Source organism: Drosophila mauritiana, chromosome 3L, assembly GCF_004382145.1.
Source record: "Drosophila mauritiana strain mau12 chromosome 3L, ASM438214v1, whole genome shotgun sequence".
Taxonomy (NCBI): Eukaryota; Metazoa; Arthropoda; class Insecta; order Diptera; family Drosophilidae; genus Drosophila; species Drosophila mauritiana.
Window position 1 is genome coordinate 19,705,153 of NC_046669.1, and position 17,425 is coordinate 19,722,577.

At 38.7% G+C, this 17,425-nt stretch overlaps 1 protein-coding gene across 4 annotated transcripts; it reads left to right on the forward strand.

The window, feature by feature from the left end:
* The first annotated feature begins 2,264 nt into the window (after positions 1–2,264).
* On the forward strand, positions 2,265–17,244 carry LOC117141538 (serine/threonine-protein phosphatase rdgC). 4 transcript variants are annotated; one of them, XM_033305033.1, is made up of 13 exons: positions 2,265–3,204; positions 9,258–9,460; positions 12,733–12,860; positions 13,099–13,180; positions 13,384–13,508; positions 13,583–13,750; positions 13,809–14,012; positions 14,102–14,251; positions 14,312–14,377; positions 14,439–14,624; positions 14,927–15,334; positions 15,389–15,488; positions 15,548–17,244. In XM_033305033.1, exons 2-13 carry the CDS (start codon positions 9,307–9,309, stop codon positions 15,901–15,903), a joined length of 2,127 nt encoding a protein of 708 aa, XP_033160924.1. In that variant the 5' UTR covers positions 2,265–3,204; positions 9,258–9,306; the 3' UTR covers positions 15,904–17,244. The 4 variants fall into 4 exon arrangements, with proteins under 4 accessions (XP_033160924.1, XP_033160925.1, XP_033160926.1 ...); XM_033305034.1 differs by lacking the exon at positions 2,265–3,204 and having other exon boundaries at positions 9,070–9,460; XM_033305035.1 differs by lacking the exons at positions 2,265–3,204; positions 9,258–9,460 and adding an exon at positions 11,616–12,203.
* Positions 17,245–17,425: the final 181 nt, after the last annotated feature.

The following is a 17,425-nucleotide window of genomic DNA, read 5'->3' on the forward strand; positions in this document are numbered from 1 at the left end:
CGATGATAGCAATTAATGACCCGAAACACAATTCTTTCATGGCCCGCAAAATATTGAGGCATCTGCGAGGATTCAGCGTAAAAATATGGGATAATGCTGGAAAATTGGCAATTGAAAAGTAGCCCTTCTGGCAAATAAATTCCCGGCCATAGCATTTGGCACAATGTTTCCAGCGATTAATCAATACCGCCTTTCACGGTGCCTTTATATTTAGGACTCCACGGCGAACGGATGGGTTCCTTGATGGTCCTTGAGCGGCTGCAGGTTAGCATTTTAATTTCACACCCGCTGGATCTCCGGTGCTGGTGTGTTGGGTCTGTCCGTGTGGCTTTATGGCTCAATTGGTGAAAATTGGTTTGTTTGTCCGCAGCCACTCAAGAGAGCTCTGGCTTCATAGGAACTGTCAGGCACAAAGCACAAAGGACCTCTGGCCACAACCCTTCTCGTAGCCAAGCCACACCCCACTATATAGTGGTCGCGTATCGGTTGAACGGTTCCACCACAGCCACTCCACTGCCCCGCAAAAGAACACATGCATGCTGGACAAGGGTGGCGATTTGTCCTGCCCAGAGAAGCCATCCATTCTTCCATCCTTCGCCTCCAGCAGTCCATTGATTCGGGCCTGTCTACATATGTTTTCGTGGCTTTTACTACAGTAATCACCTATGCATGGCATTATACTCCTTCGCCTCTCCCAGGGCGACTTAATTTGCATATTGTTATGCCATTCTGGGATATCCATTTTGGGCAATGATAAGGCATAAATTGTCTTGGATCTCGGATTTTAAGTAAAACTTAGGACATCCAAATAGGGTTCCTTAGCATTTGTCCGGCTGTTGTATTTTTACTTTACATTACACCTTACTTTACATAGTTCTCTACTCTACATAGTTACTGACTCAGTAAGACTGACTTCCTAATTGTCCTCTGTCATTAACTGTCATTAAATTGCATGTGAAATTGCAGCCTACATACATGGTAGTTGACACGTCACCGCAATTACAACATATAATGGCCAAAACAAAGAGTAATAATAATTGGGTGGCACACTCAGAGAAAAACCCCTCTCATAACGATCTCGATTTGAAAATGTCTATCTCAAAATCAAGCCAAGATCGAATCAAGCTCAAAATACTCAGATCGAGTATTCGACATTCTCAGATTTCAAATGACTTTGCTCTTATTTGAATCTCATTCTCTCTTCCACCATCTTGGATACGGATTCCGTCTGAAAATATCAATATCGAGATCGTTTTGGTCTCGAAATTAAGAAGCTTTCTTCTTATGAGAATGATTAATGGCAATAAGTACGTTGAGTACAACCTATCTTGGTTATTTTTCTGGGCGTAGGTTAAGTAAGACATAGTGCTTATCATACACTCTAGCTTAATTTTTACACTTGATTGTTATTCTTATTACGAGCCAAATGGCAACAATATTTAAATCACCTTTAACGCATTTTTCTTCACAATTTATTTGCAGCCAAGAGAAATAGAGACGCGAATTCAAGACGCGGATTTGCACAATTGAAATATGAGGAGCGCAATCAGCAGCAGCGAAATGAATAAATTACGCGAAAATAAAATCAATTTGCATTAGGGCAACTGGAGACGAGTGACTAGTGACTAGCCGTCAGACGACTTGGACCCACGAAGACCCCTCGAGAACCCGAGGCCCTCCAAATACCATCTCTCATTCACCAGCTGACAGCCATCTGAAGGACGAACAAGGCGCTGGCCCATGAGCTGCCGGGCGTGCAAATTATATTACCTTGTCAGACGAGTGACATAAGGCGGACCTCTTGGCCCCACACCACACCCACATCCACATCCACGCCCGCGCCCACTCAGCCCATGTGTGGATCCCAGTGAGGTGGCAAGTGGGCAAAGGAGGAGCTGGAGGTGGTAGCGGAGGTACTGGGGTCACGTCTTGGGTTACCAAATCGCCGCAATGCTACGCAGCTGCGTGTGCCTGCGCACCGATGACGACGGGAAGCGGCGCAGCTCCTCCGTGGAAGACGCCTCCTCGTGCCGCTCGTCGGAAATAGAGCGCGAGTTACCACTTTCAGTGTTCCCCTGCAGACTTCCCGTACTACGCCTATGCCATCAACCGGGACTCTGAGCAGCACCAACACACACAACTTACAGAAGTATGCGAGACAGGGACAGAGAGTTACCACTTTCAGTGTTCCCCTGCAGACTTCCCGTACTACGCCTATGCCATCAACCGGGACTATGAGCAGCACCAACACACACAACTTACAGAAGTATGCGAGACAGAGACAGAGCGATCTACTTGCGGAACTATGTAGCAAAACACACACATATATATATAAGAGCTGCCTGTGAGCAGCACAATTATCACTATTAAAAAACATTCGTTTTGTTCACTTCAACCAACGAAGACGTGTTTAATTAGAACAGTTTAAACATTCCATAACCAATACTACTAGGAAACATAGTTACCCTAACCCACGACTGGTAACTGGCGCAGTCGGACTCGTCATTGGACTAGAAGAAGAGCCGAGGACGAAGACCCCACGCAATGCAGATTGGAATAATATTATTAGCAAAATGTATACAAGTTAAGTGCATCGCATAAGAACCAACTAGGTTCCCGAGTGAAACAGGCGCCTATGCCCACTCGCAACGATCAACAAAGGGCCACCTAGGCTCACGGATGAAACAGGCGCCTATGCCCATCCGCAACGAAATGTTCAATCAGCAAGTGTATTCGTTAGCCGTGTTCTATTTGTTCACACGCTATCCTCTATATGGCAGTGTGAGGTGCCGAATTCATATCGGTCGAATAGTTCGCTTACATTACAGTAGCTGATGTGAACATACATACAAAACGTACAAAAAAATACATATATACAAACACACATATAATACATACATACACATATAAGCATGTATATCAATTCGGCAGTTCTGCGCGACGACTCCGGCGCCTACCTAGCGTCGACGACGTCGCCTGGCTGGCGTTGCGAGTCGCCACCGCCGACTCACGACTAACAGCTAAATACAGCTAAGCCGAGAAACGGTAAATGTCGTCCGATCACGGGTATTACACAACTACTACCACAGGGTTTGTAACGGAAAAAATTAAAAAAAAAAAATATATATAATAAAAAATTTTGGCGCGACATCTATGGCGCCTAAGCCAGCGTCGTCTACGTCGCTGCCACAGACCACAGCTATGGTAAGGCAATATTAAAATTCTTTAGATCATTCAAGAGTTGTCCTCCAGTGAAGCAAGATCGTTGTGAAAATATCAATTTTGTATGCAAAAAACGCAAATCAAATATAAAAATATATAGTAACATTAATTGTGACACAAACATCTATACGCAAAAGACGTGAAAGTGACATTTGTAAATGCATTTAAGTGTTTACGCTAACAGTGAAACAAAGTGCACAAAGAAACTAAATCGTAAAATCGATACAAAATTCTTCGCCATTTATCACAACCAAACAACAAACCATATTACAATAAGTTAAAATCAAAATACACCATATTCGTGAAAAGGTAATAGCAATCAGTGTACAAATATTCAGACAAAAATTAATAATTTTTTTATTTTAATAAAGATATACATTTACTCGTCACACACAAAAATATATATATATTATAAAAATAAGCACACGCATAAATCTATATATATATATATATATATATATATATATAATCCCATATATATAAATCCCTAAATATACTCATATATATATATCCACATGTATACACATACATACATATAAATTTAACGCACATATATAGATACAAATATTATATTAAGCATAGTACACTAAACACATACACATTTATTTGAAAAACATATACATACACACATATATATCCACACACATACACATATATAATATTTCACTACATCCGCATTACGATATCTACTTTTATCAATCTCATATAGTAATACATGTCAGCTAAACAAGGAAGAACCATACCTTTAACGAGAAACCAAGTTAGGGCAGCAGAAAGAGAAAGAGCAATTAGAAACTTGCAACTTACAGAACAAGAGGAAGAAGAAAACAATTTATCCCTAATAAACCAAACCACTATGACACAAAGAACCAATAGAGACGTGATGGACGAACTACAAATACCCGACGCAATAAAACTATTACCCACTTATGACGGAGACAAAGAATTACTAAACAAATTCATTACAAGTGTAGAACGAGTATTGAAGTTGATCACGAATATAGACAAGACAGCATATGGGGAATTACTATTAGGAGTAATTAGAGACAAAGTTATTGGACATGCAGACAAAATATTAATTCGAGAGAGAGTGCCGTTAAACTGGGATGACATTAAACAAGCCTTAACGGATAATTTTGGGGAATCGAGAAGCGAGGAAAATTTAATGGATGATCTCCGCGAGATTCCTTATAAAAAACTAGCTATTAAGAATCTATATCAGGAGATTGCAGGAATAAGAGTCGCAATGTTAGAAGTTTTAGAGAGAGATGAAACTAATATTGAAATAAGAAAAATAAAAGAAAGTTCGTATGAAAAAACTTACATACAAAAATTCATCGCAGGCTTAAAGAATCCATTGAGATGGACAGTAAAGGCACAAAACCCTAAGACTCTCAGACAGGCTAACGAAATAGCAAAGGAGTTGAGAGATGACTACATAAGAGACAGAAATAGAGATGAGTACCACAACCCTGGAGGACGGGGACGTGGACGAGGACAATATAATAATAGTTATAGATATAATTCAGAACAACAACAATACAATAACACAACTAATAACGATGAACAACGAAACAATAATTACAAGAGAGGACGGGACAGGTCAAATGACGATAGTAATAGTAACAGAGGACAACACCAAAAGAGAGGAAGGTTTTCAGGTTCTTCGGACAGAGGACGGAATTATCAAGGATCAACTAGATCTGGAAATGGTACTAATTCTGACAGGAGCCAACAATCTGGCAGTAGTGGACACAACAATATGTTTCACACAGAAGCTAGCAACACTAATCAAACTGAAAATTTTTCAGTAAATGCCTCGGAACCACAGACTATACCGAACAATCAAGATTCGGAAAGGAACTCCTTTATGTCCAGATAAATTCACCATTTGGTAGACAGGTGAGATTCTTGATTGATACGGGATCCACTATATCTATAATTAGCCCCGAATTCGTTCAGAAAGGTACTCAACAATCACTTAGAAACCCAGTACAAATTCGAACAGTACTGAATACACACGATATTCATAATAGAATTACGTATAAGATTTTTAATGAATTTAAACAAGAGGGAGACTTTACATTTCTTATATTTAAATTTCATCCATTTTTTGACGGAATATTAGGAATGGATTTCCTAACGAAAGTAGGAGCTAAAATCGATATTGAGGAAGAAAAGTTAGAAACGATAAACGCAACGATTAAGTTATTTAAAAAGGAGAAGAAATCACAATCGTCGACGTTAATACAGGGTCAAACAAAAACCTTGACAGAAATACCAGTGATAAATAAAGAAGGAGATATATACATAAACGAAATATATATACAAGACGGATTGTCCATTACGGAAGGAATTTATAGAGCAAAAAACTACAAGGCAAAAGTCGAAATAATTAACGCATCCGAACAAGATTTGACAATCACAATTAATAAACCAATAGTTGCACAGCGGTATGACAGTGAAAACTTCTGTGAGTTTTTATTTATAAATGAGATAACTGAAAAGGAAGTAAATACAGAAAAAGCAACCAAGTTAAAATTAAGAATAGAACACCTAAATAAAGAAGAAAAATTCGCGGTGATAAAACTATGCAAACAATATAGGAATTTATTTTACCAAAAAGGGGACAAATTAACAGTAACAAAGGGCGCCAACCATACAATAAAACTAACGGACGAAAACCCAATTTATGTAAGACCCTTTAGATATTCGCTGAAAGAAAATCAAGAAATCAAAAGACAGATTACAGACCTATTAGACCAGGATATTATAAAAAATAGTTATTCACCATGGAGTGCACCTGTATGGCTAGTGCCTAAAAAGGAAGACGCTTCCGGAGAAAGAAAATGTAGATTAGTTGTAGACTTCAGAAAAATCAATGAGAAAACTATTAAGGATAAGTATCCCTTACCACTTATCAGTGAGGTATTAGATTCTTTAGGCAAAGCTAAATACTTTTCTTCATTAGACTTAAAGAGCGGGTATCACCAGATAAAAATGAACCCGGAAGATATCCCAAAAACAGCGTTCACAGCGGTAGGGGGGCACTATGAGTTTATAAGAATGCCTTTCGGACTAACCAATGCCCCAGCCACCTTCCAAAGATTCATGAACAAGTTATTAGGCGAAATCATAGGAAAAAGTTGCTTAGTATATATGGACGATATCATCGTTTATTCAGCATCGTTGCAGCAACATATGCAGGATTTAAAAGTTGTGTTCAATAAATTAAAATCAGCTAATCTTAAAATACAACAAGATAAATCAGAGTTTTTAAAGAAAGAGTTAGAATTCTTGGGACACATAGTGACACCCGAGGGTACAAAACCTAATCCAAAAAAAATAGAGGCAATACAAAATTTTGTCTTACCGACAACTAGGAGACAAATAAAATCATTTATAGGGCTGTTGAGTTACTATAGGAAATTTATAAAAGACTTAGCAAAAATAATAAAACCTTTGACTGTACAACTAAAAAAAAACAAAGCGGTGGAGATAACCCAAGAATTTAGAGAAGCTTTTCAGTACGCAAAAACATTACTATGCAACGACCCGATTTTACAATATCCAGATTATGACAAACCGTTCTTACTAACGACAGACGCTAGTAACTACGCACTAGGAGCAGTGTTGTCACAAGGAAAAGTAGGAAATGACAAACCAGTAGCATATGCAAGTCGGACGCTAAATAGGGCTGAAGTTAATTATTCCGCTTCAGAAAAAGAAATGCTAGCCATAGTCTGGGCGGTTAAACAATTTCGACAATACTTATACGGGACAAAGTTTACGATTTATACAGATCACCAGCCCTTAATTTATTTAAATAATATAAAAAATAACGCTAAACTAATAAGGTGGAGACTACAGTTAACGGAGTACGAATATGATATCGTTTATAAGAAAGGCAAATTTAATACTAACGCAGATGCATTAAGTAGAATGCAAGTCGAAACATTTGTAAATGAAAGTGAGTCAGTAGAAGCAGTCAACGGGGATGACCCTGGGGATTCAGGAGAAATCGCGAAAATAACGGAAAAACCAATAAACGATTTTAAGATGCAATTAATTTTGAAAATAGGAGAAATTGTAGACAAGATAACTGAAACACCTTTTAAAAACAAAATAAGGATAACATTCGTACAGCCACAATATACGGACGACAATATATTAAAAATACTTAAGGACACCTTAAAATCAGGAAGGCTTTGTGCGATTATGACAAGCAACGATATATTCAACAGAATATTTATGATATATAAGGATTACTTTAAAAAAAAGGGTTGTAAAATTATTCGTGCGACACTGTTCCTCAAAGAGGTGTTAAACCCTGAAGAACAAAATTCCATATTAATACAAGATCACGAAAATAGTAATCACAGGGGAATAGATGAGACCATATTGCATGTAAGAAGATTGTATTATTTCCCAAGAGTGAAAGAAGTTGTAACAAAAATAATTAATAATTGTGACATTTGTCAGACTATGAAATACGACAGAAACCCTCAGAAACTTAAATTTCAAGTACCTCAAATACCAGCATTACCGCTACAGATAGTTCACATAGATTTGTATTTTATTAACAGCGCAATTATGTTAACAATCATAGACAAGTTTTCTAAGTTTGCAGCAGCATACACAATCCAGAATAGAAATACCATTACTATTATTACGGAATTGAAAAAATTCGTTTTAAATTATGGGATACCTCAACTAATTATTTGTGATCAGGGGGCAGAATTTAACTCTAAACTATTCAAAGATTTTTGTAAACAATATAACATGCAACTTCATTTTACTTCATTCCAGCAGTCTAGTAGTAATTCCACAGTAGAAAGACTACATTCCACTCTGACGGAAACGTACAGAATAATTTACAAAGTAAAAAAAGACCATAAAATAAACTGTGACCACGAAGAAATACTAACCGAAACCTTAATAACCTACAACAATGCAATACATTCGGCAACAAAATTGACACCATTCGAATTATTTACAGGAAAGACCCATGTATTCAATAGAACAGTAGAGTATTCAGATCAACACGATTATTTACAGAAACTTAACGAATTTAAGACAAAATTATACACCCAAGTTCAAACAGAAATGACAGCAAAGGCCATAGAGAGAAATCAGAAACAGAATGAAACAAGGACAGACCCACTACCACTAACAGCAGAAGATATAGTATTTAGAAAAGAAAATAGAAGAAATAAGATAACGCCAAGATTTTCTAAGCATATAGTTAGAACAGACCACGGAATAACCTTTGAAACGAAAAAAGGACAAAAAGTTCATAAAGAAAAAATAAAAAGAAAATTTAAAGATAGACAAACAGTTCTACAAAAATAAAATAAATAAAATAAAGATATAAAATACAAACAAAATAATAAAAAAAAAAAAAAAAAAAAAAAAAACAAACACATCACCCTGTTGCAAGAAGCAAATAGAACACACAACACGATAAGCATTATTAATGTAAATAATAATAATATTTATTACAAAAAACACACACGAACATATATACATATAAGCACTACAATATTAATGTTAATTATAAGTACACTAGCTACACCGCAAGTCGTTCCGTCAAGCATTCCATCTCGCTGGCCGTCACGACATTCTAGGGGGGGAGGAGTTACCACTTTCAGTGTTCCCCTGCAGACTTCCCGTACTACGCCTATGCCATCAACCGGGACTCTGAGCAGCACCAACACACACAACTTACAGAAGTATGCGAGACAGGGACAGAGAGTTACCACTTTCAGTGTTCCCCTGCAGACTTCCCGTACTACGCCTATGCCATCAACCGGGACTATGAGCAGCACCAACACACACAACTTACAGAAGTATGCGAGACAGAGACAGAGCGATCTACTTGCGGAACTATGTAGCAAAACACACACATATATATATAAGAGCTGCCTGTGAGCAGCACAATTATCACTATTAAAAAACATTCGTTTTGTTCACTTCAACCAACGAAGACGTGTTTAATTAGAACAGTTTAAACATTCCATAACCAATACTACTAGGAAACATAGTTACCCTAACCCACGACTGGTAACTCGCGTGGGCGCCAGCATGCAGACACTGGGCCCCAATGGACAGCCGCAGTCATCCGCCGCGCAGACGAGCACCAGGGCCTCCAGTCTGCTGCAGCTCTTCCAGCGGCGAGGTTGGTGCAAGCACTTCCGCAAGCCGCTCCGGGGCATGAGCGCCTCCCGAGCCGAAAAGAGTGAGTACCATCTAATCTCGGCCAGACGAATGGGCGATCCTGGCTAGAAGAACTGGGATTGTAGGGACTTAAAGATCGTTGGATACGGAAAAACTAACGCTCATCCCAACTAGAGATCCTTATATCTTATAGTCTCAGGAGAAATCAGTTTGGTTAGGCTTTCATCACTAATTAAATTATTTATTCACACAGATTTATACAAATTATATTCAAGCTAACACTAATTTGAAAATCTTGCTTGGAAAGCAGAAGAGTAGGATATATTTGCAGATCTAACTTTAAACCCAAATCCCCGTTTCTCTCTGTGTACCTACAATCTTCATTGACTAGTTTCAGTTAATGGGGATTTGTGCAAGCCGGTCAATGAAACATTCGATTGCTACCAGCCTAATCCAGTTACTAAGGGCACTGGGCTTCTCATAGTAAAAACTTAAGTGGGTAATTACACTTGCTCATAGAAATGAGACTAGTATTTATAATCAGAGGGATTATACATTTTATATATATATATATAACATTTTTGATATTTTTGATTGAATCCTTAAGACATAATAGTGTTGGTCAAGGCGGTTTAACCAGAATCTCAAACGCTAAGGATTGTCTAAGTGCAATTTGTAACACTTAAGGAAAAGCAAAATAAAATATCATTGGTATTCAAAAATTGACAGTTTCGAGATGAAAGCTTCGCTGAGTTGTTAATTAATAATATTAATTAATATTATAATTAATACAGTGGCATAAGAACGCGAATCTTAAATACTTGCCAATCTTTCTGCAACTCAACACACATGTTGTGTGGAAAAAATTATCACTTCCAATTACCATTTGGCCGAAATACATAATAAGTGGCTTAAACGCAACTTTATTACCATGTTTACTATGTAAGAAGTGGCCGACTGCAGTCGACTACCCCACTGAGTAAAGACTTTTGGGGACCTTGCACTGCAGTTGCATTTGGCCTTTCCGACTTTTCGAAACACTTAGCTGCTTTCAAATGGCTAAAACCACAGCGAATTGGGTTCCGGCGCTTGCGCTAACTTTTATTTATTGTTCCAATTTGCTATACAGCGGCTCAGGTGGGGATCTAAACAGTCTGAAACACGACACGGCCAAGGAAATAACAAACAAAGGAAACCTCATACAGATACCTTGGCCGGACAGCTGGCTATTAGTGAAAACACGGCCATAAGCCTACGTATTCCCCCTATATATGTATGTATGTATACATTTTGAAACACATGGCGGTCTCAGCCAGTCACGCAGCCAGAAATTAACCCGCAAACACGCGGACTTGGACGCAAATTGGAAATGGGAAAGGTCGCCACCAACCCAGACCACTGCCTCTTTTGGGTAATTGGGCAAGCACAGTGGAAAGAAAGCAAGGAGAAAGTTCGTGGGAAAATCAGGATATAGCTTCGATTACAAACCCAATTTTGAAGGCATATCTTAATTTTTATGTTCCTAAAGTAATGTTATCGTCTTAAGTATTATCGTTATAAATAGTGTCTCTGTATTTTTAATCCATATTTTAATATACTTATTTATTATTCAGTTTTATTTCTTAAGAGATATGTGTATGTTTTTATAAGACGATATACTAGATTCATTGAAAAGTTGGTAACAGGTAGAAGGAAGCGTTTCCGACAATATATATTCTGTCCGTATATATATATATTCTGTCCGTTCGTCTGTCCGTCCGTATAACTGTCCAGCTCTCAATAACTATAATTGCTAGAATGTTGAGATTAGGCAAGCAGATTCCAGAGACATAGATGATGTTGCCACGCCTTCTCTAAAGTCCGCATACATGTTTTTATTTTATTAATTTTTGTGCCAATTTCTTTCGATATGCCAAAAAAAAGGTTGAATCTTGTACTCGCTGAGTAACGGGTATCTGATAGTCGAGAAACTCAACTATAGCTTTCGTTCTTGTTTTGCTTTCCTTTGATTTTATAATACCAACTTTTTTTTATATTTAGTTACTCCATTCCTTCGAATGATTTGTTAACATTTCTGCGAAACTTCTACTATCCAGGACAAGCTTTCCAATTGTTAAGCTTTGTAAAAAGTGCACGCGAAAACTGCATTTTGGCCCACAGTGTGGCTGGTAAAAGCTGAAGAAGAAAGTTTAGGCCGAAAGAAAACGGCTTGCAGGTCGTGGCCACTGCGCTCGAAATGAGCAGTTGTGGGTTCCAGTTCCAGTCCGGTCGTCTATTAGTTTCGAGTGTGTACGGACACAAGAAAAATGTCAGCGAAAGCAGCTCGCGGTCGAAAGTCCTGTCTTTCTGGGGTAGTGGCAAATGTATAGGGAACATTCGTGGTTAAAAGTTAAAAATTCTACGCGACAGTCTACTAATTACACATAATTAAAGGCTTATCAAATGGAAAATCAATAACCGCTTAATAACAAAATAAATTATCTTACATTCAATTAAAAGTGTTGCACGTGAAAACTAATTATTTGCAAATTAAATGTAAAATGACCAAAAGTCATTTGGTTGAATGGGCTTAAGAGAAATCAAGTGAAATGAACAGTCAACAATTTCCGAAAGGTTTAAAAGTGATTCTAGAATGCTGTTTAAATATTTAACATATAGTTCATGTTTTTCCAGACTTTAGTGGTTATAATTATTAAACTCGACCTTTCAGCGGATTTCGAAGCGTTAATTGAGGCCCCTTCTCATGGGTTGCATAAATTTGAAAAAGCATAAGGGGCCACCCACGCCACCAGATCTAGAGACAAGTGTGTAAAGACTTTAAAGCGGCTGCAAAATATAATTATAGCTGCGTAAATGTTAACCAGTTGTTGTTAGCCCGAAAAAAACCCCAATCAGCCCCTCTCTATCCCCTTGCCACAGTCTTTGACGTTTTCAGCATTGTGTTAATAGCAGACGAATAAATTTGCATCAAAATGGATGAGAACGGCAAGTACTTTGTGGGAGTAATCATTTCGCATTCCCAAGTCCCCCGACCTCGAGCTCCAGTCCGATTAAAATTCCCCCGATTAAAATAAGTATTTCGCTAAGTGTACTATGCTGCGTTGTGTGTGTGCTGTGAGTAATAAGCGACCGAGGCGAAAATGCCAAAGGGTATAACTTGGCAGCCAAAAAAGAAAAAACCTATTAATCCACTAGCTTTATTGGCCATGAAAAGAGTACTTGGCCATGTTGCATATTACTCAGAGCTCCTCGATGTTTTTTTGACCCCCCTGAGAAGGCTTATTGCTCCTCAAGTTGAGTCTTAAAGTTTGCCAAAACATTTTCCATTTGCAGCTATCCGAGCGGCAATCTTCATCCAGAAATGGTATCGCAGGCATCAGGCTCGTCGCGAAATGCAGAGGCGTTGCAATTGGCAGATCTTCCAGAACCTGGAGTACGCCAGCGAACAGGACCAGGCTGAGGTGAGTCCAGGATGCACATATAGTAAATGGGAGGAGGTGCCAGCCCCATAGAGCTTAAGACAGCCGTCGAAGAAAAGCCAAAGATGAACCATCGACGACGACGACGACGACGTCAGTCGAGTGCATTTGTAGAGTTTCAAAAGTCGATAGCAATCAACTCAGCCGTGAAACTTTGTCGCAAGTGCATTGTTGACCCACTGACAGCTAATTTATTTCCATTCCCTCTGTTTGCCCCCAGCTGTACAAATTCTTCAATGACCTCATCAAGCACATGCCCCAGGCGGCGGGCAGGAAGAACCAGTACCAAGGATCCGCCCATGGTGAGTCTCGCTAATCCCTCCCATAATCGCTAGAATACGGAGCTGCCAGGTTGCTAAAGTACTTGCAAACCTATATATGTCAAGCCACGTAGGGCTTGCTATTTAAATAAGAATTTATTAATGTTTTAAAGATAATTTACTATATATTAAATTATATTCCGTTTAACTATCACATATTTTATTGAAAATGCCCTTCAATTTAGTTTCCGTTTTGGATGATAAGGACGATCTCGTCGAAGAGTTTGGAGACATTGTGAATGCCAAAATAGAGTTGCCAATACGAAAAAATCATATCGATCTATTGATTGACGTCTTCCGCAAGAAACGGGTAAGAAATAAGCATATTATCATTTTTAAATGAATTAAATTAATAAATTTAAATTAATTTAAATTACGTTTTAGGGCAACCGATTGCATCCCAAGTATGTGGCCCTGATTCTACGTGAAGCTGCCAAATCGCTAAAGCAGCTGCCCAATATTTCTCCGGTGTCCACGGCGGTTTCCCAACAAGTAACGGTTTGCGGCGATCTGCATGGAAAATTGGACGATCTTCTTGTGGTGCTGCATAAGGTGGGGATACCTTCTTGAAGTGTTAATGAATCCATATAAGATAGATCCCGCCTTGCAGAACGGTCTTCCCTCATCTTCCAATCCCTACGTGTTCAATGGCGACTTCGTGGACAGGGGCAAGCGTGGCTTGGAGGTCCTGCTCCTGCTGCTCTCCCTTTACTTGGCTTTTCCCAACGCAGTTTTCCTTAACCGCGGGAACCACGAGGACAGTGTCATGAATGCGCGATATGGATTTATCCGGGAGGTGGAAAGCAAGTATCCCGTAAGTAGCATACATAGTGTTTTCAGATGTAATTGCAGGAAATTATTGGAAATCTACGAATCTTAATTAATATGCCATTCTCTCCGCAGCGGAATCACAAGCGAATCCTGGCCTTCATCGACGAGGTCTACCGATGGCTTCCCCTGGGCTCCGTTCTCAACAGTAGAGTCCTAATCGTGCATGGAGGCTTCTCGGACAGCACCAGCCTGGATCTAATAAAGAGTATTGACAGGGGCAAGGTAACTTTACTCTACGAAGACATGATTTGATTTTGAATTTTCCATCCTTAAAACTCACAGTACGTGTCCATTTTGCGACCGCCACTTACGGATGGCGAACCACTGGACAAAACCGAGTGGCAGCAGGTATTTTGCGATATAAGATAGTTTATTGAAACGTACACACATCTAGCACGTGCCATTGCAGATCTTCGACATAATGTGGAGTGACCCGCAGGCCACCATGGGATGTGTTCCGAACACTCTGCGTGGAGCTGGCGTCTGGTTTGGACCGGATGTGACTGACAACTTTCTGCAAAGACATCGACTCAGCTACGTCATTCGATCGCACGAGTGCAAGCCCAATGGCCATGAGTTTATGCACGACAACAAGGTGGGTTCATGCGAATCAATTATTTTGCTTATTTGTAAGGACTATTTTGAATGCCACCCACCATATCCACCACCTTTCACCACTTCCACCCCACCACTTCCTTTGACTTGTCAGTCATGCAATTGCAATTAACGTGCATAGTCAATTAGTCGATAATGGAAACATTGCGGTTGAATAATAATAATTAAACGCGGCCATAAGTGTATTGATTTTGTTGTTAGTTTAGAAGTGTAACATCTTTTGGTTGAATGAGTTGTGCGGTATTTCAATTTCCCTTTTGTGGACTTAACCTTCCTCCGCAGATAATTACTATATTTTCGGCCTCGAACTACTATGCCATTGGATCCAACAAGGGCGCCTACATCCGGCTGAACAACCAGCTGATGCCCCATTTCGTTCAGTACATATCGGCGGCATCGCAGACCAAGCGATTATCCTTCAAACAGCGGATGGGCATCGTGGAGAGTTCGGCACTCAAGGAGTTGGCGGTGCGTATGCGCGATCATCGCGACGAGTTGGAGGACGAGTTCCGGAAGTATGATCCCAAGGATAGCGGATATATATCCATATCGCACTGGTGCAAGGTGATGGAGAACGTGACCAAGTTGGGGCTGCCCTGGAGACTCCTGCGCGATAAGCTGGCACCAGGCACGGATAGTCAAAAGGTTAACTATAATAGGACGTTGGATCTGCTGGACACGGATGTTATTGTAAGTGCAGCCTTACAATGATTATTCATTTTATTCATTCGATTCACTTTTTAGCTCGAAGCTGAGGCTGATGGCATGTCGGTAATGGATGCTTTGTATGCCAACAAAGCCAGCCTGGTTGCCATTTTTAATATAATTGATGCCGATAATTCGGGTAAGCAGGAAGACAAATGGAAGATTCTGAATCTAATAAGTTGTGATTGTAATTTCCAGGCGAAATTACCCTAGATGAGTTCGAAACTGCGATTGACCTGCTGGTGGCCCATATGCCAGGTGCCTATTCGAAGGCGGAAATGCTGGAGAAGTGCAGAATGATGGACCTCAACGGAGATGGCAAGGTGGACTTGAATGAATTCCTGGAAGCGTTCAGGCTGAGTGACCTGCACAGAAAGGAGCAGCAGGACGAAAACATCAGGAGGCGTTCGACTGGCAGACCATCCGTGGCCAAAACCGCCACAGATCCTGTGACTCTCCTGGCCGACAAGATCTCAAAGAACACGCTGGTTGTGGAACACGACATCGATCCCACGGACTGTGAGTCCAAAGTAATCGATCCTAAGAAGTCCTAAGATCAACAAAGTACCATTATTGTTTTTTGAGCAAATTTCTCAGCTCGTACTTAATTTAATGTACATGAAGCATTTAAGGCTCATTTGCTTTTAAGTCATAATTTTATACACACCATAAGTAGTGAAAGCGAGTGTTAACATTTATATAAAGTCAAGTTAAAAAACTACCAAAGATTAAATCGAATTAGAGGCAAAAGTTATGAATATTAAGATCTCTGCGAAAGCAAAACCAATATTTAGCAAATCTACTGGCCATTCCCTTTTGATTTAAATAATTTGTATTTATAAAAAATCTCTATAAGCTATGTTGAGACTTTAATAACAAAAGGAATTAAAAATGTTAAAAGCTGCAGAAGATTATAAGATTAAGAAAATATGTTACTTCAAGTTTATACTATCAAAAATCTAGCGCTTTATATAAATGTATAGGCAAATAAACATAAACGTTAATTGTTTATCTAACCATAAAAAGTTTAAGCCCAAGGGATCAACAATACATTTTATATATTATTACACCTAGTTCTAAAATTTTATAAAAATGCCATGTTAACAACCAAACAAGAACTTTAAATTAAAAGACACTATTCTTCTCTTATAAGAAACGAAGTCTTATCTTTGAATCTATAATGCAATGTTAACTAAGGATTATTATGCGACCTAATTGCTTAGAATTGATATTTATACAATATATATAAAAAGACGTTGAAAAAATATAGATTTTAATAAATATGAAGCTTTTGATCCACCTTGCGTTTTATAAAGTCTATTTAGCAGGAAAAGTTAGGCGAAGTGTTAAAAGTTATAAAGCATAAATTGTACCTCACATGGACCATGCTTTTTGCACAAGTATTAAAAAGCAGATTTTAAAAAGCTCGCAAAATCCATATCATAATTTTCATCCGATAAGCCCATTGCGTTTGATGTTATATAAAAGTGAAACTATAGCTAATTGTTAACCATGAAATGCAACGCAAAAGGACATTTTGTATTACAGCCAGTTTACTTCCGTTAATTAACAAAATATACTTTAGACTAAGTGTTTTTTGTGGGTGGAAGAAGGGAGATTAGAAGTTAACCCTCACCTAACATATAATCAATATAACCACTAAATCGTAATCGAGTACCTTTACAAACTTAATACTAAAACGCTTCTCAAAGGCACTACAGGACCAAGAAACTTAGCCCATTGTTGGCATTCAAGTAAAACTAAAATACGCTAGTCATCAATTAACATTATACTTATGTACTAAATCTACTATAAGAAGCACCTGTCCCCTATTTGTATTTTGAGCCACATTTCATCGATAGACGGACTATTTTCCTGGAACTTTACTAATAAATATGTTGAATAACACGTGAAACTAACTATTTCTGGGACTTGACATACATTTATTTTAGTTAATTTATTATCCAACATTCTCATTTCAAGTCATTATTTTATTCAAACATTTCTTTTGTAATGCCTTGTTCTTCAAAGGCAATTGAAATTTCTGTTGTGCCTGAAATTTACTTAGTAAGCCTA